The 24070-nt window shown below is 43.6% G+C and overlaps 1 protein-coding gene across 2 annotated transcripts in view; it reads right to left on the reverse strand.

The window, feature by feature from the left end:
- The window catches only part of LOC115140095 (sodium-coupled neutral amino acid transporter 3-like), a 75230-nt gene that overhangs the window by 32319 nt on the left and 18841 nt on the right, over window positions 1-24070 (reverse strand). The window contains exons 2-5 of one of the 2 annotated variants that reach the window (XM_029678177.2): window positions 7615-7986; window positions 6820-6852; window positions 6508-6592; window positions 6240-6355 (exon numbers count right to left, since the gene is read on the reverse strand). In XM_029678177.2, the coding sequence (XP_029534037.2) occupies window positions 6240-6355; window positions 6508-6592; window positions 6820-6852; window positions 7615-7919 (539 nt within the window). In that variant the 5' untranslated portion in view covers window positions 7920-7986. The remainder of the gene's footprint in view (window positions 1-6239; window positions 6356-6507; window positions 6593-6819; window positions 6853-7614; window positions 7987-24070) is intronic. The other variant, XM_029678188.2, reaches the window with a different exon arrangement.

Below are 24070 nucleotides of genomic sequence, written 5' to 3' on the forward strand. Positions count from 1 at the left end.
ATCATCATCAACACCATCATTGTCATAATCACAGGGACTTTTCTGTCATTGAAATCCTTGGGCCGCCTAAGCAATTTTTCAGGTCGCCTAAATACATTTTCGGGATGGAAAAAAACTTTTAGTGTTAACTTAAATGACTAAAACAAGATATAAAATATGTAGAAAAGATAATGAACCTATATTTTTTTAAATAATATAATCTTTGAGAACTAAAAATCTGCAAAATGAAAGCTAGACAGTCAGGCAGAATTTGAAATTCCAAAGACAATTAATTTAGCCGTGTATATTTAACACATTATTTAGCCATGGCAAAATGCATAGAATTGCAGGAAATTTGCTTTAAAACTGCAAAATGTTCTCTTACTGCGGCAGAATATGTCAAATTGCATGAAAAATAAAACTGCAACAACAAAAAATCAGCTGCATAGCAAAATGTGTAGAATTGCAGGAAATTTGCTATAAACTTCACTAATTTCTCACAGCTCCATGGAGAACATTTTCTCTAAAATTCAGCTACGCTGACGGGGAGAATACCATGCCCCACTGCCATGCCCCACTGCCACGCCACCCACCTAAGATCCTTTATTATCCAGAAAAAACCCTGTTATCATCATCATTATCATATTCACCATCATCCTCCTCATCAACACCATCATTACCACCACCACCACCACCATCATCCTCCTCAACACCATTATTGTCATAATGATCATCATCATCAAAATCATCATTATTATTAATGATCATCATCATTATTATCATCATCATCATCATCATCAACCTCATCCTCAACACCATCATAATGATCATTATCACCATCTTCCTCATCCTTATTGAACTTGATATCCCAGCACATTCTGGTGCAGTATGACTGTAACACCTGTCCTAATCCATGGCTCTACAGATAACATTCATCCATGTAAACCATTGATTCAGCTGGATGTACAGCTGGGTGTTGGGTTATAGGGTCTTGAGTCTTGGGTTATGGGGTGCATTCATAAACAGCAACCCACTGACTCAGGTTCACCCAGGGTTAGCCTCATACAGAGCCTCAGCCTTACAGAGCATCAGTCTCACTGGCTGCATTAAGTAAAAATATCTCCACCATTCCCACACCACGAGAAACAACCACAAGGACATTAGGGGCGTTATTTAGAGGTGGAAATATTTACAAAGCAAAGCTGACATTGACATTAAGCTGAGGAAAAACCTCAGAGTTAACGAAGAGGAAAAGTAAAACACTCTCTGGTCCAAGATCTCCCAAAATACTGCTGCATGCCCCAGCGGCCAACATCTGGCCGAACAGACCAATCTGATCTCCTACTCCTCCTCTCTCCAACTTTAACTTTTTTTTCTTTCACATTTCTTTCAAATTGTTACTCTTGGCAACTGGAACTGGGCTTGTGTCGGAGAGGCAAAGCACGTCTTTCACCTCAAATTCAACTATGTTCCGTTTCACATTGTTCTGTGTCTCGGCAGCGTAGTGGAAGAATGCTGCAGGGCTGATTTGTGGTGGAGGAGAAGTTATCCGGGAACAGTGTGGGAAAGCTGTGGGACAGTTAGACAGACTGGCAAATGGAGACAGACAGACAGACAAACTGCATTCCCGCCAGAGACCTCTGTGTGTGCCAACTTATGTCTCCACGATAATCTGAAATGTTAGACCAGTACAACGGGGCAAAAAAAGCTACATGGGTTTAAAATGTGAATGGGATGTTGATAAGGGCCAGTGCACAGCTACCTCCCCAATACAGCCTCTGAAAACCCTCTTTGTTCAGCTAAAGCCTGACACAACAGTCAGGCCCAGAGGTGTGAAACAGAGTCAGTAGCCCTCTGCCGGCCTCAGCTCCGGCCCCTTTCCTTCCAGGAAACACAGAAATCTCCTTAAAGCAATCCCACCAGTTGTTTGCTGGGCCCCAGCAGCTACTGGTCCCATGAACCCCCTGGCCCTACACTCATACATAGGCATGAATGGTGTCAGATGTGAGTCTGATGCACCATGCCTTAGAGCAGACTATTTTTTATTTTTTTATTTTACCTTTATTTAACTAGCCAAGTCAGTTAAGAGCAAACTCTTATTTTCAATGACAGCCTAGGAACAGTGGGTTAACTGCCTGTTCAGGGGCAGAACAACAGCTCTATTGACTGACAGCCCTTGTCAGCTCAGGGGTTTGAACTTGCAACCTTCCGGTTACTAGTCCAATGCTCTAACCACTAGGCTACCCTGCCGCCCCAGGGACATACCAATAGTGGGTGATTGGAATGCTTGTCAGTGCTGTAATGCTCCATTGGACAGAGTAGGTGTTACGGTAGGTGAGGTCAAAGGAAAGGGTAGGATAGGATAAAGTACTGGATTGATTGGATGCTAGTCTGGGTACCAGTCTGTTTAGCTTATTCCACTCCTTGCCACTCCTGTCATGATAAGCTGATCTTTGGCATATGACATGGAATACAAGGAGTGGGATGTTAGCTAAACCAACTGGTACCCGGGCTAATGGGATGCCACAGTGTTAATGTGATGTTAGTGTGGTGTGTTGTTGAGTTTCCCTTTGTTTCTCTGTGTTCAGAGAAGCGTGTGCTGCTGCTATGTAGGTCTGTTGTCCCCCTTGGGAATGAGCAGCTAAGATTCAGACTGACAACGTACGCTGGCAGAAAGAATTGAGAGGAGAGGGAGGTGCACCCTGGAGGCTGGAGCACAGCACACAGTGGTCCACTGAAAAGTTGCTTGACTGGCTGTCCCCCTCCCGAGTCCCTCTACATCAGGATTGGGAAACTTTAATGAGGGTGGAGGCCACAAAAACAGTGAAGCATGTTTAATTTTAGGTTGCACAGGAGCAGTTAAGGTTGTATATACTGTAAGTCAGGTGACACAGACAGACAAACAGACAGTGTAGTAACCAGGGTTCAGCTGGTCCAAATCAGTCCAGACCAGACAGAAGACAGGTTGAGAAATCACAGTTACACCAACCAGCTCAAAATAAATAGCTGTTTTCAGTGTGGAAAAAACTCCTCTAGACATGTCTCTAGCCAGAAAGCTTGGATACAGTCTTTTGGATAATATTTATGTCGGTCATGGTTGTCTTAAATAGTATCAACGCTTCATTTTAGTCACAGTTGGTAAGAAATGTGGGCATGCTGCCAATAAGACAAACACATACTACCTCTAGTTAGGAAATAAAAGATTGTGTGTCACCCTACCTACAATTCCACTGACTCTACAACCTGTGCTACTGCTAGTATACAGTCAATGGATTTGGCATTACTACACACATCCAAAACATTACTTTACCTCTAGCAGTGGTGGAAAAAGAACCCAATTGTCGTACTTGAGTAAAAGTAAAGATCCACCACATTTTTGTAATTTAGTAGACAGTCTTATCCAGAGCAACTTAAAGTAGGGAGTGCATACATTTTCACACTGGTCCCCCATTGGAATCAAACCCACAACCCTGGCATTGCAAGTGCTATGCTCTACCAACTGAGCCACATAGTATTCTACATGACCAAAGGTATGTGGACACCTGCTCGTCGAACATCTCATTCCAAAATCATGGGCATTCATATGTAGTTGGTCCCCCTTTTGCTGCTATAACAGCCTCCACTCTTAAGGGAAGGATTTCCACTAGATGTTGGAACATTGCTGAGTAGACTTGCTTCCATTCAGTCACTAGAGCTTTAGTGAGGTCATGCACTGATGTTGGGTGATTAGGCCTGGCTCGCAGTCGGCGTTCCAATTCAACCCAAAGGTGTTCGATAGGGTTGAGGTCAGGGCTCTGTGCAGGGCAAGTTCTTCCACACCGATCTCAGCAAAACATTTCTGTATGGACCTTGCTTTGTGCACGGGGGCATTGTCATGCTGAAACAAGAAAGGGCCTTCCCCAAACTATTGCCACAAAGTTGGAAGCATCTATAATGTCATTGTATGCTGTAGTGTTAAACATTTCCCTCGTTGGAACGAAGGGTCCTAGCACAAAACATGAAAAACAGCTCCAGACCATTATTCCTCCTACGCCAAACTTTAGAGTTGGCACTATGCAGGTAGCATTCTCCTGGTTAGTCTGTCGGACTGCCAGAGGGTGAAGCGTGATTCATCAATCCAGAGAACGTGTTTCCACTGCTCCAGCATCCAATGGCGGGGAGCCTTACACCACTCCAGCTGATGCTTGGCATTACGCATGGTGATCTTAGGCTTGTGTGCAGCTGCTCGGCCATGGAAACCCATTTCATGAAGCGCCCCATAAACAGTTCCTGTGATGACGTTGCTTCCAGAGGCAGTTTGGAACTCGGTAGTGAGTGTTGCAACCAAGGCCAGATGATTTCTACGGGCTACATGCTTCAGCACTCCGCGGTCCCAATCAGTGAGCTTGTGTGGCCTATCACTTCACGGCTGAACCATTGTTGCCCCTAGATATATCCATTTCACAATAACAGCACTTACAGTTGACTGAGGCAGCTCTAGCAGGGCAGAAATTTGATGAACTGACTTGTTGTAACGGTGGCATCCTATGACTGTGCCACATTGAAAGTCACTGAGCTCTTAAGTAAGGCCATTCAACTGCCAATGTTTGTCTATGGATATTGCATGGCTGTGTGCTCGATTTTATACACCTGTCAGCAATGGGTGTGGCTGAAATAGCCAAATCCACTAATTTGAAGGGCTATCCACATACATTGTATATTTAATGTACCTTCATAGAAAATGACTCAAGTATGTGAATACTGAATGTGTATGAGTGAAAGTCACCCAGTACAATACTTGAGTAAAAGTCTAAACTTATTTGGTTTTAGATATACTTAAATATCAAAAGTAAATGTAATGCAAAAATATACAGTACTTAAGGTTTAAAAGTAAAAGTATAAATCATTTCAAAATGCTTATATTAAGCCAACCAGATGGCACAATTTGTATTTTATTTTCTATTAATGGATAGCCAGGGGGACACAAAGCTTTTGTGTTTAGTGAGTCCACCATATCAGAGGCAATAAAGATGACCAGGGATGTTCTCTTGATATGTGTGTTAAGTGGACCATTTTCCTGTCCTGCTAAGCATTTAAAGCGTAATGAGTACTTTTGGTTGTCAGGTAAAGTGTATGGAGTAAAAAGTACATTATTTTCTTTAAGAATGTAGTGAACGAAAAGTAAAGTACAGATACCCCAAAAAACAACTTAAGTATTTTTACTTAAGTACTTTACACCACTGACCTCTAGGTAGAAAGTTATTGTATTGTAATCCTATCTAAGGTCACTTGGTAAACAAATCCCTGGGGCTAGGAGAGTTTTCTAATAAATGCAGCATGATGAAGTCTTACAGCACAGAGCACACACAGTGTTTCATGGAACAAGACTTAACAATCCAGATCCCATGGCCTCTGCCAGCTTGTACCCTAGCTGCTGGGGTTAGGAGGTGTGATGGTAATAGGAGGATGACAAGGGTGGGTGCTAAACCCACAAACACATTACATAACCCCTTCATGACTAATCTGACAGCTGTTAAACTAAGCTCTCTGTGACTCGTCCTGACAGCAGATGCCACCACAGCCCAGATTATTCTCCCTAGCTGGCATGGCAGACCCCTGAGAACACACTCATGCACATTCAGTATTCACACATTCAATCACAGCACAAGATAGGACATGCAGATGCAAGCACATTGAGGTTATTTCCAGCATCCATCATTGTAATTGCATTGGTTTAACACAGCAGCACAACGCTGCTATTAACATATTAATGAGACTTCGCCACGCGGCCCCATTACATTTCATTATTCCACACAACGCTCGAAATCCCTATTAATCTCAATGCAGATGTGTATCATGAAACACAAGGTTTTACGCACCACCAGCGTGTCACTGCTGTAGTTAAGATAGCTATCACAGTAATGATTAATGATGCCGTATTTGCCTTTTATCTAGTGACTAGTTACATACGGAGTTTACCACCTGGTTAATTGCCTTTAAATAATTACAGGGCTATTTCTGTCCAGGGAGGATCTCCATTCAGAGGGACTAAATGGAATGCAATTAAATCAGAGGAACATTTGTGGCTAATGTGCACATGTCTGACTGGGTTTAAATCCATGTACATACATTTACAGTACCAATTGATCTTATCATTCATCATATAGAACCGTTGGTCATCTATGTTCATCACAATCATGAATTCATTCATACATCCATTCATTAATCCATCCGTCCATTAATTAATTAATTAATTCATCCATCCATCCATGTTGACTCACAGGAATAGAACGACCCCTGTGTTGGCCATGGCATACGACAATCCCAGAATTCCACTTCCCATGATGGCGTTGCCCAAGTTGAACACTGACATTCCAAAAGAGGTTTTCCCCTCAAACTGATTCCATGGAGAAACACATAGAGGTGAACACGCTTGTTAGCACAATGCTTACAACAATCAAAGTTGCTTTACAGAAGAAGAGAATGAACACGTTACAGATTCATCTGAACCATCCACTGGGGTGAAAGCAGCCTATAGGTTCCACTTACATCTGTGAAGCGTGTGGTCTTTTTGTCCTCCATGTTAGACAGGAACTCCTGACTCTCTGCGAGGTTGGCCTCTGGATCCTCACTTCTGTGGGGATTCATGGGAATAAAGCACAGTCATAAGAACATGAAGCAAGAACAATGTTATAAAACCTCAACTCAAGGACGCTCTCTCTGAGAGAATATTGGAATCACATAGGATAACATTCAACTGCTATATGAGTCTGGGGCTGGTCTGTCCTTATCACAACTCATGATTGTAATGGTGAGACACAGTACACTGAAACATATCCCTTCCTTGTCAATGTCACATACCTGACATTTTGGGCACTATTGGGAACAATTTCCCTACAAAGTACCGTAGAGAAAGATGTTCCATCATCCAATGAAAGCACAAAGAGAAAAAACAACAAACACACCCTCAGAAAATGACACAGTCTGGGTAAACGTATGTATTCAACTACTTAAGGGCGCATGGGGAGACACTGTACATGTTAAACAGTTGACGTCATTTCCTGTGACTAAGGGCCAGGTCTGTTCCGTGCTGATAGAGGTGACCTCATGATTAGTAGGGCAAAGGAACGCAGGCTCTGACGCTAGGTAGTACTAGGTACGCATGACCCACATTTCCACACACATATCCACAGTAGTTAACAAAGAGTAGTGTTGTTGTTGTTGTGGGGTGTGTGAAGGGAGACATGTGACACTCTCAGAGAGTAGTAGGTCACAGCCGTAGCCCGCCCACAGAACTAGGCAGCCAGTAGCAGAGCTCACCTTACCTCTCTGACACGATAAGGCCCAGTGAGGGAATACATCACATTCAACACTAATAGTTTCATTCTCGACCAACGTAATATATTGCCTAATACCTAGTACCTGAGTGTATACTTTTTTTTAGCTGAAAAGGTTCCTCTTGTCTGCTATTGTGTATCTAATATTGTCCACCAGCCGTCTCTCTCTCTGTCAAACATGAAATGCGAAAGCAATTGAGCCTGGGGATGAGGTTATCTTCTATCTGAAAGAGTGTTTACTGTACTTTTAGAGATGAAAAGCCTGTGTATTCTTTAGTATGTTTGCAGTCTGCTATCTTGTACCTGAGTGTATACTTACTGCTCTGTGGTGTCTCCTGGTGGTGTTTTGGCTGCTGCTGTGGTTTCCTCCCCAGTCTCATGGCCTTTCCCATTGGGAATAGAGTTCATCTCTGCTGGTGCTGGAGCTGATACTGGCACTGCAGGAGCAGGTTCCACGCTTTCAGCTGCTTTATCTTCACTCATCTTTGCTCCAATGTATTTTGTGTGTGTGTGTGTGTGGGTGTGTAAGTGTTTGTGTGTAAATGTGTGTGTGTGTGCGTGTTTGTGTGTAAATGTCTGTGTGTAAGTGTTTGTGTGTCTGTGTAAGTGTGTGTGCTGGTGCATGTGTGTGTAAGTGTATGTGTGTCTGTGGCTGACGTCCTCTTTTCTTTTTCTCTTTTCCTTCAGGAGTCTGTGACAGAATAGACACGTGGCAGTTAGACTACAACTGATGAGTAAATCATGTTCATAATCACTGGAATATTACAAACAGTTCATTAAATGCAGATAAGCTTGCTTATCTTGCACATCTTGCACATGTGACAGGTTAAAGGAAATATTCATAGCCTGTTATACCTTAAAAAATATTAGTAAGTTCATAGTATGTGAGGATCTTAAAGCATCTAAGGTTAAAAAGATGCATTCAGTATTAGTTGATAGAGATTGATAACATTCCTATAATTGTGTTAAAGTTCAAATCTGTCAAAGGGTACGAATTGTGAGAGTAATGTGTAAACGTTATATTGATTACTTTATTTTGTGGTGCCTAAAAGTGTTAATCTGTGATCTACGAAATGCTCTTAATCTATGAGCCGGAGATCGATTGCTCTGGTCTCCACCCATATTCCTGGGGAAAATCGCGGTCTTTTCTCATTACACTAAAAGTTGAATTGAGAATACAACACCGTATCACTCTTGTGATTATTTCTCCCCTGTTTTCAGGTACTTTACATTTTTGGAGGCTCCGCTGAGATAACTGGACATCTGAGCAGCTTCCACACCCTGGTTGCTGAATTCCGAGCCAGCTAAATCTCCACATAACAACTCAGGCAGGCTGCAGTGAGGAAAGTGTTGCTGTTCGAGGGGAGCTGGAAGTTAGTGGTTAAGTACGTGTCAACTGAGGCCATTGATCGACCATCAGAGACAGTAAGGACCATCTAATTCAGAGTCAACTCCTGCACAGTAAAAGTTCCTCCTGTTCTGTCAACATGACAAGCGCCTTGGAAGAACTACAGGAAGAGGTAGTAGGAGAATTGCACACCCTGACTAAAGACAAATTACTAGACATATGTGATTTCCTTGAAATATCAGGCGAACAGAGAAGAGTTGTTCAAAACAAATCCTGCATATCATTAATGACTCGCATTATGATGTTCCTTGAAAGAGAGGAAGTCACAGAGTTAGAAGATGGCGGCATGTCGGAATTGTTGCTACTTAGAGACGAAATGACAGAGATGATCAGTGGCATAGATAACAAAACAGGGCAAATTGACCATGATATTGAACCAGCCGGAACACATCACAGAATAGAGGAACTGATAACTGTAACCCCACAACAAGGGGTGGGAACTGAGCAGATTACTGCAGCCAAAGCCAGTGATTCTCTGCGTCAGCCCCAACACCATGCCAATCTTCAGGGGAGCGTGCCGCTCTCACCCAATGCACAGCCCAGCTCATACTGGCGCAAAGAGTTTAACATTTCTGGTCAGATAAGTGAACCGGGCCAGAAAGAAAAACGGTTTTTTTTTCAGCCTTGCCCATCAGATTGAAAATGGACTTAACAGAGGCTATCCTGAGGTAGAAATAGTAGACGCTGTAGTCAGGGCTATTTCTCCAGGCTCACAGCTACTTGGAAGGTAAACCCCAGCTAACTCTTCCCACACTTAGATGTATCCTGCGTTCCCACTTCCAAGCGAAGAGTGCAACAGAGCTTTACAAACAGCTAGCTTCAGAAGCACAGCATAGCAAGGAGACCCCTCAAAGCTTCCTGATGCGCGTTTTAGATTTGAGGCAAAAAGTACTGTTTGCATCCCAGGAGTCAGAATCAGGGCTTAAGTATGACCCTGCTCTAGTTCAGAGCATGTGTTTTCACACAGTCCTTACGGGTCTACAGAGTGACAGTATCAGGATAGACATGCAGCCTCTCCTGCTAGAGAGCGAAACATCAGATGAGGTTTTGCTAGAGAAGCTTAACATTGCTTGTGCTAATGAGATAGAAAGACGAAACAAAAAGCGGTTTAATGCCCCACAGCCTGCTACAACTGTAAGTGTAGTCCAGTTAGAAGATACGCCATCTGCAAAGTGTCCTGTGAAGGAAGCCAAAGCTAAGATACCCGCAGGACTGTTAACAGAGTTAGCTGAATTTAAGACAGGTGTAGCTTCTCTAAAAGGTCTCAGTGCAGAGATTGCTCAGATTAAGGAGACATTACAGCAGACTATGTTTCAGTCACCGCCTTGTGCCTATGCCCCACCCCCAGTTAGGAGGCCAGATAGGGACCCCCAGCCACCTGTTTCCCAGCAGCAGTATTACAGCAACTACAGTCGGTCCCAAGCACCTGACCCTGTGCAGCATCAATATGCATCTAACCGGTATACCAACCGCTCTGCTCAAGCTCCAAGGAGGTGTTTTGTCTGCCAGCAGGCCAGAACAGATGCACGCTGCACACACTGCTTCCGATGTGGGAGTGGAGAACATTTTCAAGCTGGATGTAAAATCCGGGGAGCCAGACCATCAAGGGAGGCCCCTTTAAACGGAAACGGGTTACCGCTGAGGGACGAGTGTTAACCATAGCTACCAAAAAGTCCCATAAATGTGCAAATTGTGCCAGAGAAGATTCATTTGAGAACCTGAAACAATGTTCATCATGTAAAGAGACACTGTACTGTTCCAAAGTATGTCAAAACCAACATTGGACTAAACATAAGGAAAAATGCACTCACCTGAAAATTGACTCTACCAGTGAAAGGTTTTCCTGCACAGAGGAAAGTGCCCACTCCTTTACCATCCCTAGCTCAAGGCTGCCACCCCCGTAAGGTCACCTCGCTAGTCGGCAGACAGTGCCTTATTGAGTGTCACCTGAATCGCCACCACCTCCAAGCTCTATGGGACACAGGCTCTCAGGTATCGGTCATTGATGAACGATGGAAAGAGGAATCTCTCCCAAACGCAAGGCTGAGAGATGTTTCAGAAATCCTGGACTCCCCTGATGATCTAAGGTTGACTGCAGCAAATGGGACTGAAATGCTGTACCTGGAATGGATTAAAACAACTTTTCGGCTAGCCTCTGAAACTGACCAAACAAAGGAACTGATCATCCCGGTGCTGGTAATGAAAGGCTGTCACCTATCTCATCCCATCATAGGTTTCAATGTTATCGAGCACATCCTGACAATGACCGAAAAGACTAAACGATACAGTACAGTAAAAACAGCTTTCCCAAGCCTCAAAAGAAACACGGTGAGAGCTTTTATACAGGCTGTTAGCGCAGAACAGACAGATGAATACGCAGTGAAAACCAAGAAAGAGAAGGTTGCTGTACCAAAACACAGTAGCATTCAGATTGAGTGCCGTGTAGCTTCCCAGCCTTTCAAAGATGACATGACAATGCTTTTCCAGCCAGACCTGAACCCGCAGTGGCCAGACGACCTTGAGTTCTTTGACACACTAGTCAGAGTCAGGAAAGGTGTTTTTCCAGTTATCCTGCTTGATGTCTCTAACCCCACTGACCACGACATTGCCCTGCTAGGACGCACAATAATCGGTACAGTACAAGCCATTATGACTGTGTTACCTGCCCAAGTCTTTGAAAAAACGGTCACCTCAGCCACAGTGAATCACGCCAGCGTTCGAACCCCATGTACTGCTACTGAACAGTGGGATCCACCAGTAGGTTTAACTCACCTAACCGAAGAGCAGAGAGAGGTTGTTAGGCAAATGCTTAGAGAAGAGTGTCACTCCTTCTCCAGATCAGACAATGACATTGGCTGCATTGAACGATTGAAAATGACTATTTCTCTAAAGGACTCTGAACCAGTAAAGCGCACATACATGTCAGTGCCCAGGCCACTGTATCAGGAGATGAAGGGTTACATTTATGACCTCATAGTCCAGGGCTGGGTTAGGAAGTCAAACTCTTCATATTCTTCACCTGTCGTGTGCGTTCGTAAGAAGGACGGGACCCTCCGGTTGTGTATAGATTACAGAGACCTGAACAGAAAGACACATCCCAACCGCCAGCCCATCCCTCGGGTCCAAGACATCATGGACAGTTTAGGTGGTAATTCCTGGTTCTCCCTCTTAGATCAGGGGAAAGCGTATCACCAGGGGTTCATCTCTGAAGAAAGCAGACCACTGACAGCATTTGTGACACCGTGGGGACTCTATGAGTGGATACGTATGCCATTCGGCCTCATGAACGCTCCTGCAGCTTTTCAGCGGTGTATGGAGGAGTGTTTGGAAGGGCTCCGGGATAACATCTGCATTCCTTATCTGGACGACACGCTAGTTTTCAGTAAAACATTCAACAGCCATGTGAATGATGTGCGAAAAGTTTTGCAGCGTCTCAGAGAGTATGGCATTAAACTCAAACCAAGTAAGTGTGATCTCTTTAAACCCCAGGTCCGTTATTTGGGCAGAATAGTGTCTGCAGAGGTCAGCCCGAGTTGACCCAGCCGATTTTGAAGCAGTAAGAGCATTGAAAGAAATCAGACCAGAGACTGTGGGCCAGCTCAGAAAAATGCTTGGTTTACTCACTTACTACAGACAGTACATCAAAGACTTTTCTAGGAGTGCCAGCTGCCTGTATGACCTCCTGAAAGCAGATTCAGAGAAATTACCTGACCACCCACGGAAAACAAAAACAAAGAAAGTAAGTCATGTGGTGCCCTCAAACAAGCCAATCCTGTGGACTGACCAGCATCAACAGGCACTTGAACAGCTGATTGAGTGTTTGCTTCACCCACCAGTTTTAGGTTTCCCTGATTTCACTCAGCCATTTGTTGTACACACTGAGGCGTCACACCAAGGCTTGGGAGCAGTTCTTTATCAAAAGCAAGAGGGGAAGCTTAGGGTCATTGCTTATGGCTCTCGAACCTTAACAGCAGCTGAGAAGAACTATCACTACCACTCGAGCAAGCTAGAATTTCTAGCTCTAAAATGGGCAATCACTGATAAGTTCCATGACTATTTGTACTATGCTCCGACCTTCACTGTATACAGCGATAACAACCCGCTCTGCTACATTCTGTCTACTGCAAAACTGAACGCAACCACTTCCAGGTGGGTTGCAGACTTGGCTGATTTCCACTTTACAATAAAGTACAGGCCAGGCAGAGAGAACGGTGATGCAGATGCTTTGTCAAGGATGCCACTGGATGTAGAGTCACTGATGAGAGAATGTTCTGAGGAGCTTCCACCAGACACCATCGCCGCCACGATACAAGCAGTTGAGGTACAGAAAGAGGCTGTTGTACCTTGGTCATTTTCAGCTGCATCTATGTCAGTATCAGCTGAAGGTGAGACAACCACTGCAACAACCAGCTCGATCCCAAAAAATGGGATTAGAGAAGCACAAGAATCTGATTCGGTCATCCGTCCTGTGCTCAATTTCAAACTGTCGGGTTCCAAACCGCCAGTTAAAGAGCAAAAGAAATTCAGTCCAAAGACAAAATGCCTATTCAGAGAATGGGACAAATTGACAATAGACAGTGATGGCATTCTGTACAGAATCACTACAGCCCGCAAGCAGTTAGTTCTACCAGAGCAGTACAAAGGTAAAGTGATGGAAGAGTTGCACAATAACATGGGACACCAAGGTACTGACCGCACTGTATCACTAGTACGTGACCACTTCTTCTGGCCATATATGCAATCTGACATCGAGCACTATGTGACTAAAACTTGTAGCTGTGCCAAGCAGAAAAAGCCAGCCCATGCAACAAGAGCTCCTCTGACAAACATTGTGACAACACAGCCATTTGAACTGGTATGTATTGACTTCCTTCATCTCGACAGATGCAAAGGGGGATATGAGTACATCCTCGTGATTGTTGATCATTTTACACGTTTCACTCAAGCCTACGCCACCACATCAAAGTCAGTTAAAACTGCTGCAAATCTCATCTTCAATGACTTTGCCCTGAAGTTTGGGTTCCGTCCGCATCCACCATGACCAAGGGGAGAATTTGAAAATCAGTTGTTCCATCAGTTAAAGAAACTCAGTGGCATGGCGGGGTCCAGGACAACACCCTATCACCCGATGGGAAACGGTCAAGCGGAACGCATGAACAGAACATTGTTGCAAATGTTAAAGACACTAACTGAGACACAAAAGTCAAATTGGAAGGAGTCTCTGAACAAACTGGTTTATGCCTATAACTGCACCCGTTGCGAAGTGACTGGCTATTCACCATTTTATCTTCTGTTTGGGAGATCACCCAGGCTTCCAGTTGATATGCTCTTTGGATTGTGCACAGAGGCAGGTTCCAGTAACCAGCGAGAATACGTGGAGAACTGGAAACGAGGGATGGAAGAAGCATACGCCATTGCAAATGAAAATGCTCAGAAAGCCGCTGAAAGAAGTAAGAAGTACTATGACACTAAAGTTAGGAGTTCAGTGCTACAGCCTGGCGAGCGAGTTCTGATTAAAAACCTGACACCAAGAGGAGGACCAGGAAAACTCCGTAACTATTGGGAAGATACAATTCAACGTTTAGTTCAATGAGAAAAGACCGCGATTTCCCTCAGGAATATGGGTGGAAACCAGAGCAATCGATCTCCGGCTCATAGATTAAGAGCATTTCGTAGATCACAGATTAACACTTTTAGGCACTACAAAATAAAGTAATCAATATAACGTTTACACATTACTCTCACAATTCGTACCCTTTGACAGATTTGAACTTTAACACAATTATATGAATGTTATCCATCTCTATCAACTAATACTGATAACCTTAAGATGTTTTAAGATCCTCACATATTATGAACTTACTAATACTTTTCACATCTCCTACAGTACCTGAGGAGAGGAATGCTGAACCAGTGAGAGAGTGGGAACACAGGCCCCCAACAGTGAAACAGACAGTTGCAGTGCCAGTCCCTGATACGCTACCAGCACAGCCTCTTGTTGAAAAGCGGCTGGAGGAGACAACAACAGTTAAAGACCTGCCTGCTGAGGAGATGAACTTGCCTGCTGAAAATGTGCCTGATGATCATCCACCAAGTGCCTTTACTTCATATACTGATGCTTCTGAACCTGAGGAACCAGCCTACCAGCTGCCACAAAGAGAGAGACACCCTCCAAGACGTATCACCTATGATCAGCTTGGTATCCCTTCCTGCTACAGTATACAGCCACAGCCACAGTTGTTCCCTGTCTACTCTGCACCAGGACTGGTTCCATGGCTGCCATCACTACAGCAATGTTACTTTCAGCCACCTTACATGTATGGGCTTCAGCAAACATGAGGCTACAGAGTTGACATGTTTGACCATGGACTACTGTCTGATTTCACAGACTGTCAAAAGAGACAATTTGCAGACTATGCATATAGATCATTAAAATTGATGGACTGTTGATCAATAGTTTGAGAAAATACTGCTTATGTTATATAGCTGGTCAACAGATATGGACTGTGAATATAACTTGTTAGTTATATTTGAACTGTGACCCTTGACCTCTGCTCAAGTACTACCTTACAGAAGAGGATTTTCTAGGTCCAGTGCATACGGACTTTTGAAGAAGACAATGTTGGTAATGTTGGGACAACATTTATTTTGTCGGGGAGAGTGTGACAGGTTAAAGGAAATATTCATAGCCTGTTATACATTAAAAAGTATTAGTAAGTTCATAGTATGTGAGGATCTTAAAACATCTAAGGTTAAAAAGATGCATTCAGTATTAGTTGATAGAGATTGATAACATTCATATAATTGTGTTAAAGTTCAAATCTGTCAAAGGGTACGAATTGTGAGAGTAATGTGTAAACGTTATATTGATTACTTTATTTTGTGGTGCCTAAAAGTGTTAATCTGTGATCTACGAAATGCTCTTAATCTATGAGCCGGAGATCGATTGCTCTGGTCTCCACCCATATTCCTGGGGAAAATCGTGTCTTTTCTCATTACACTAAAAGTTGAATTGAGAATACAACACCTTATCACTCTCGTGATTATTTCTCCCCTGTTTTCAGGTACTTTATTGATGATAAAAATAGTAATTTAAATGTTATAACTCGCTAACATGTCAAGAGTGTTTAAGGTGTGTTTTAGTAACGTCTTGAGGAAGTTAGAGTTAAGTTTGAAGAGAGTAATATTAGCCCTGCTCGGTTGAAGTGAAGAATAGCATCGTACTGAGAGTAGCTGCCATTTTATGTCGATTGTGAATGAACATGTGCGTTGTTAATAAGATATTTTGCTGTGTTATTTGTATAATGGGTTTTCTGTTGTTTTGTAATGTGTTACTTTTGTAAAGATTACACTAAAAGTTGAATTGAGAATACAACACCATATCACTCTCGTGATTATTTCTCCCCTGTTTTCAGGGGCGTAACACACAGCCATCTATCTGGGGATACAAGTTGTACAACTTGAGTACAAATCTATTACAATAATATATTCAGCGATGCTTAACGACTAGTACTGCATACAATCAGGCAGGTGGACGTTTATTGGGATGAGTCTTGTCCTAGAGGCAGAACTGAGAGATTTCTGATAGATATGCCAGCAGCAAAGTCAATATTGGCTACATTGTAAAAATTCATAAACTAAAATGCGCTTTTTGGTCTTAATTTAAGGTTTGGGTTAGGCATTTGGGTTAGCAGTGTGGTTAGGGTTAAGGTTTAGAGCTATGTTTAAAATCTGATTTTATGACTGCGGTTGTGCCTGCTAGTGACCACTCTGCAGAGCTCCCTCCAGAACAAGATTCATGACGAAAAACACTAACCTGCTACAATCAAAGTGCCAATGCAGTAGTGTTAACAATGACTTGGCCTAAGAGGCATGTTGAAAGATAAATGAGGCCTGTTCTTGGCAGATATAATGAGACTGTCTGTGTCTTCCTGGTAGGCCCCAGGTGAACATGCAGACCAGCTGGCTGGATGCTTTACGGACATATTCAATCTCTCCATATCCCAGTCTGTTGTCCCCACAATGTCCATCATTGTTCCTGTACCTAAGAAAGTGAAGTTAACTGAACTAAATGACTATCGCCCCGTAGAACTCACTTCTGTCATCCTGAAGTGCTTTGAGAGGCTAGTTAAGAACCATATCACCTCCACCCTAGACCAGGGATGGGCGACTGGCGATCCGGCCTGCGTCCCTTATGTAGGCTTGCGGATACATTTCCAAAGACAGAACAAAACTCAATCTGGGTCTCAACTTACTCTTAAGAGTTAGAATAGTAGAATACACAAGGTGCAATTTTGACATTTGGTTGTGCATCAGCAGTTTTTCTCTTGTTATGTCAGTCACTGAACACAGCAAACATTTTTTAGATTGGTATGTTAGATTGGTATGTTAGTTGGTATTTTAGACTAGCAACCAGCTATCTAATAATATCGTAATCATGGTTGAATTACTGACCATGGGTCCCCCATAGATTTTGTTCGTCAGTCTCACTCAGATATCACGTTAAAAACGGCAAACATTTCTCTCCATCCTATGGCAAAATGTGTAGAATTGCAGGAAATTTGCTGTAAAACTGCAACATTTTCTCTACAGCCCATGGCAAAATGTGTAAAATTGCAGGAAATTAGTTCTAAAGCATAACATGTTTTGCTCACAGATGGGGGAAACAAAATTTCACTTAGGGCTCCCAAAAGGCTCTGACTACATGTTTGGGTGTGGATGTGGGTATGCCCCCCATGATGAGTTCCGATTTTTTGGTGTTTCCCACCCCCATCAAAGTTGCCCATCCCTGCCCTAGACCAACTACAATTCGTGTACCGCCCCAAAAGATCCACGGATGATGCAATCACCATCGCACGGAACACTGTTTTGTATTGCTAGGTATTACTGCACTGTAGGAGCTAGAAACACAAGCATTTCGCTGCACGTGCAATAACAGCTGTAAATGTGTCTAAACGGACAATATAATTGTATTTTATTTAGTTATAAAGCACTTTCTAAGAACTGGAGGAGTTGACAACACAAACACTTTCTATTGTCAGCTTGTCAAGCGTAAGATAAAAGCACCAGCCGTCATCATGGAAGTCAGAAAACTAAGTTGAAAAACAACCTTTGTTTCTGGGGAGAATCTCCGGCATTATTTAGTTGTCAGCTGACAGGTATTTCCCTCTATACTGCTTATGAGAGGAAAGGCCCCAGTTAGCTGTGACACTCCAGGCTTTGTGAGGGATGGTTCGGGCCCCTTTGTGAGGGGCCCCTGTATCCTAGGTCCCCTACTGTGGTGTATAAGAAGAGCTGCTGGTGTACAGGCCCTGAAAGGCTCCTGTGACATGTCTCCCTGTTCCTGTCAACCTCGGCTCCCTGGCTGTCCCTGAAAGCCCCCACAACTAATTTCTCCATTAGCTATGCAGCGTAAACAGGGGTAAAGGGCAGATGGAGTAGGGGGACAAGGTGGCACACACACAGTGCAAATCACAGAAGGAGGAGATGAAAGGCAGGAGAACCAGTTACGACCAGCTTAGAACAAGTTCCGGACCTAATTTCTTTTGTTATAGCTTGCCATTTCTTTCTTTAATCAGGAAGGTCTTAGCGTAGCGGCAGTGCTCGCTCTCTCTCAGTGCTCCAGCCCTCTTCACTGACCCTGGTCCCCTCAGATGACCCTTGCTCCCGCCACCCCCACTTCCCTTCCCCTGCCCACTTTTCAAAAGTACCTTTTTGTAAAATTATTTTAGCACATCAAACACAGAGGGAGATGAATAAACCGAGGGTCTCCATCGAGCAGTAGCCCCTCATGGCCTGTGTTACTGTGTCACCGGCCTCCACCAACCACATTGGACTTCTCTGTCTCTCTGGCTAATGCGGGGCAACGTGGTCAGCTAGCAAAACATGGCACACAATGGCGCATGTTGTGTGGTTTCCTGGGAATGGGCTGGAGAACAGTGGCGCTATTGTGCCAGGCATCATTATACCACCGGCGCCCCCTTGGCTGCAGCTCCCTGGGCCACTCGATGGGCTGAAAAGGTAATTCATTGCGCCCTAATTGAAAAGACGGCACCTTGAATTCGACAGCTGCCAGGGTCCCATGCTCACGCACATGTGTGGCAGGGGTCGGGAAGGAGACAGGCAGGGTGTGGTGCCACACACACTAGGACCCCATCACCAGTGAGGAGTCTCTCTGTCACTCAAACAGCCCACCATTCATAGACAGACTGGGCACTCAGAGGAGGACCTGCAGCTAAACTGACGTGTGATTGGCTGGCTGGAACACAGTGGGATCTCTGGGATGACGTCACAGGGTGGAGCTTCTCCACGACTTAGCTGATTGGGCAGAATCACATATCCGAGAAACATTGGTATGAATGAACTTCCTTCAGCTAACTGGTGTGAAAACACAAACACAGTGTGTTTTCATTCAGCAAGAATGCCTGGAAGATAGCTACCCACAGACACAGGGAATGTGGCACAAATACAGTTTGTTTGAAGACTTAGTTGATTGTTCCTCTAAGTCCATGAGAGAGTGAACCACTGAAGATGAGAATGGCAATGAGGATGAGAGGATGCTTACAATGGGGAATGTAGGACAGTCACCATGTTATGTAAGCAGCAAGGATACACACAGATCTCCATGTGAAGGACTAGGAGACTTCCCACCAGCGTGTTACATATACACAGATACACTATTAAATATAGTAAGAAACATGAGAGAAAAGGTTGTATATTGATGAGAAGAGGTCTATCCAGGTCCAGTCAAGTAACGATGAGATCATTCACATCCTGAATAGCATATGGTATGATGCCATCCTCACATCCCCTCCATGCACAATTAAAAAAGCCTGCCTGCCCAGCCATTATCACTTAAATCTCAACACCTCACTTTCTCAGATTAGCCTCCTAAAAGTGTGTGTGAGCAGTTTGACAGGAATTGGATTGTTGGGAGAACGTCATGCAGGCTTACTCAACACCTTTAGGGAGGTGTACATGTGGCGTCAGGTAATTACACCGAGAGCGTTTAATTACTTTCTGCATGCTGTTATTTTAAAGGTCTTTCCATCTATAAATAACTATTAATAGATAGGTTTATTTGCTCTGCATGCAGCATTATTATACACATGGAAAGGCTGACAGAGAGAGAGAGAGAGAAGCAGTCATTTGGCAATCATCCCTATATTACTCCCTAAGCCAGTGGATGTTGTGGATGCAGTGGTTTTATAATCCGCCACCGTGTTCTGTTCTCTCAGGGTTTTATGTGTGTATTTGTTGGGTTGGGTCTCTGTTTTGTGTAGACGGAAGGCAGTGTCCCCAGGGGAAAGGAGCTTGTTCGGTAAGGGTGGGGTTTAGGGGTGGAGGAATGGCACTAGGGGCAGAATTTTGCAAGAGCACATGTCACATTGTTACGCTTCAGTTTGGGAGAAAATCAATGTCCTCATTCCCTGTCTGATCTGTCAGACTTGCTGTTTATCCATGCCCTGCAGAGCCCCAATCCCCAAAAACCTCCTCAATTTGTCACCCTCCGACCAGCGTCTGTGCTGCTGGGCTTATGCTGCTCTGACGTAGGATGCACGGCTAAGAGACGTCATCCCAGGAGGGGGGTGTATGAGGGAAAGACATGTTTACAGCTGGCCCTGATCCACATAGCACATTTACCAACACTGATTACTTTTACTGCCATGTGTGTGTGTGTGTGTGTGTGTGTGTAGATGTGGAGGTGTTGTGAAGTTGGCTTTAGCTAGCCCAGATAGGTTCCCAATCTCCCAACCTTGTAACTAGCTACGAAGAAGCCATTTCAGGCTACCAATGAAGTTACAGTAGCTAGCTGCGGGCAGGGAGAAAATAAAAGTGCCACTGCCACACTTTTTCTAACCCATGTGGCTACACACATTTCAATGTATTTTTTCCTTACAACCCATCAATTATAGCACTGTATTGTATTTGTGTGTGCGCGTATTTTGATTAACTGCTTAACCTTTTCACTCGTGAGTTCCAAATATCTCTAATGGTCGCACCAGTGTGAGTTTTTTTTATGCGCGTGATGTCACTGTTCCAAAATGTGATTGTTACACAACAGGACAGTGCCTCAAATCAAGACACGCTGCCTGCTAATTATCTATAAGCTATCTTTCAACTTCTACATTTTGAATTATTTTCTAACAAGTTTAATTTTTGGACAACATTTTGAATTGAGGTGTGTTCTGCCACCCCATTAATTCACAAGAAGTGTGAGGACAATTGTTGCGGACAATTTATGTTTGAGGCTTAACTGAGCCAGACAAACTTCTCTCTTCAATGAGAGACCAAGCACATCCCCAGTGTTTCCCCAGATCAAATAAGCAGAGATTTGTGCATCTCCAGTCAGAACAGGCCTTGCAGAAACTTTTCCCCCTGGCACATTTTCCGGCTGGCGCCCGCATTGCCTTCATTGTTGTTTTCCTTACAAATAATATCTTTGGACATGTGTGCATTCCTATCAAAGTAAGTGCCTTATTTTCTGGATATCGTGTGGTTGTTTCTACTGTAGTATACCATAGGTATGTATGGAGCATAATGTATTTACTGTTTTATTCACGTTTTCAAGTACTGGTGACAAATCATTCATTCCGATTCCTGCATGGATTTTAACTTCTTGATGCACCCATCCCGTTAGCGGGATCATTTTCATCAACATCCTCTGAATTGCAGAGCGCCAAATTCAATTTAAATTACTAAAAATATTTAATTTTCAAGAAATCACAAGTGCAATATAGCAAAACACAGTGTAATCGGACCAAAGTGCAGCGTGGTAAGTGTGCATACATTTATTTCAACTGAACACTCAATAACAAAAATAACAAAGGGAATGAACGAAAACCGGAACAGTCCTGTCAGGTGCAGAAACACAAAACAGAAAATAACTACCCACAAAAACCCTGTGGGAAAAAGCTACCTAAGTATGGTTCCCAATCAGAGACAACGATAGACAGCTGTCCCTGATTGAGAACCATACCCGGACAAAACAAAGAAATACAAAAACATAGAAAAAGGAACATAAAATGCCCACCCAAATCACACCCTGACCAAATCAAAATAGAGCCATAAAAAGCTCTAAGGTCAGGGCGTGACACACAGTTTATCTTGTTGTTAATCCACCTGGCGTGTCAGATTTCAAAAAAGCTTTTCGGCGAAAGAATACCAAGTTTTTATGTAAGGACATCTCTCTCAGCAGACAAAACATTGCAAACAGCTAGCAGCAAAGTAGATTGGTCATGAAAGTCAGAAAAGCAATAAAATGAATCGCTTACCTTTGATGATCTTCGGATATTTGCACTCACGAGACTCCCAGTTACACAATAAATGTTCCTTTTGTTCCATAAAGATTTTTTTATATCCAAAATACCTAACAAATGTTTATGTCATCTGTAAATATGAACACAGTTGTTAAATTACGAGCCTAGTTGGTTTAGCCATGGAAAAAGAAGGGAAACTTCCGCTAGCCAGGAGGTCCGACCGGGAGGTCTGTGGGGCGACGCACAATTGGACCAGCGTCGTCCGGGTTAGGGAGGGCGTGGCCGGTCGGGATATCCTTGTCTCATCGCGCACCAGCGACTCCTGTGGCTCCGGGCGCAGTGCACGCTAACCAAGGTTGCACTGTGTTTCCTCCGACACATTGGTGCGGCTGGCTTCCGGGTTGGATGCGTGCTGTGTTAAGAAGCAGTGCGGCTTGGTTGGGTTGTGTATCGGAGGATGCATGACTTTTAACCTTCGTCTCTCCCGAGCCCGTACGAGAGTTGTAGCGATGAGACAAGATAGTAGCTACTAAAACAATTGGATACCATGAAATTGGGGAGAAAAAGAAGAGAGAAAAAAACGTTTTAATTGAACCAGACATTGTACAGTCTTCTGATGACAGTGATGGGTAAGAAACGGAGATCAACATCACGGAAGAAGTTGACAGAGTTTTGAAATCAGTGGAATGCCCAGTGGAAGCGGAGTCTGAGAAGGAGACGGAAAAAATTCTGACATTTGATTGCAAATGCAGAGGGAGTAGAAAAGAGAACACAGAATGATGTTGCATAAAACACCTGTCTCTGGATTACATCGTCAAACTAAGGGCAACTATGGCCGTGAAGCATTCATCCATGTATACAGGTAAGTGCCTAGCTGCATTTTCAGATATTATACGTTTCTAATTTTGTCAGAAAGTCGTTTTCATTGCAAGTTAAAGCGCACGGTTAGCTAGCAAGATACGTGTATGATTTGTGTAGTAATATTATTCACATCTCAGAAAACTGTTTGCATTGATAATTATAGCGTACTGTTAGCTAGCTGGCTAACATTGAACCTAGTTGGTTAGCTTAAGCTACCTGCAGATTCATACTACATAATTTCATACATGGTGGCTAGCTATGACAATCAGTTGTATTGGTACTGGTTGGGATTGTGGTTAATTGTTTAGCTAGCTAGCTACATGTCTAAACAAAGACTTCACTTTACCAGATGATTACATGGCCCATCAATTTAGCCAGGTGCCTCTGGGGCTGATTACGGCCATGTATTGTATTTCATGAACATTAGAAGAGGTCTAGACAACATAGACACATCCACTTAGCTAGATGTAGCTGAAGAGGGGGGTATTTTAGGCCTCTTTTTCACATGACCCACCAAGTGTCTCTGGGTAAGCCTCATCTAATAATGATAAAATATTTGTATCTGAAATGTTTCTTTCAGCATTAGCAGACGCCTGACTCTCCTCCACCAGTCATACAGGGAGAAAAAGACCCTGCCCAAACAAGCATAGGTTACACCTCAAGCATGAGAACTTTAAGTGAGTTGTGAATGTCATCAACAACTATGCAGAGGATAATGCAATAGTATTACCAGTAAGCCACACAGGACACAAACATTTTGGTGGAAAGCTACTGCCATCTCATGTGGCAAAAGCAGCGATGTGGAGTCTACAAGGAATCGATGAGAACACTTGGTGTGTAAAGCAATAACAACACATATTTTGATTATTTAACATGATTGGCACTACTCTTATTGATCTTACATTCTTTATAAATTGAATTTTTACCTGGAGTTTTTACTACTTTCATAATTTTAGTCTTGAAATAAAAAAGGTTTTACTACGGTGCCTGTCTAGCACATGGAGATGGGTGGGGCTAAGGCTTAAGAGGGTGTGATGCTGAATGGGTTTGAACAAAGAAGTGTAAAAACTGAACCAAACCACTTTTCAAGGCCTGGAGCTTCCAGTGATGATCCATGGCCCGGTGCTTCCAGTGATGATCCATGGCCCGGAGCTTCCAGTGATGATCCATGGCCCGGAGCTTCCAGTGATGATCCATAGCATGGAGCCTGCAACGACGGTCCCCCGTCCGGAGCCTGCAGCGACGGT

Source organism: Oncorhynchus nerka, linkage group LG2, assembly GCF_034236695.1.
Source record: "Oncorhynchus nerka isolate Pitt River linkage group LG2, Oner_Uvic_2.0, whole genome shotgun sequence".
Lineage (NCBI taxonomy): Eukaryota > Metazoa > Chordata > Actinopteri > Salmoniformes > Salmonidae > Oncorhynchus > Oncorhynchus nerka.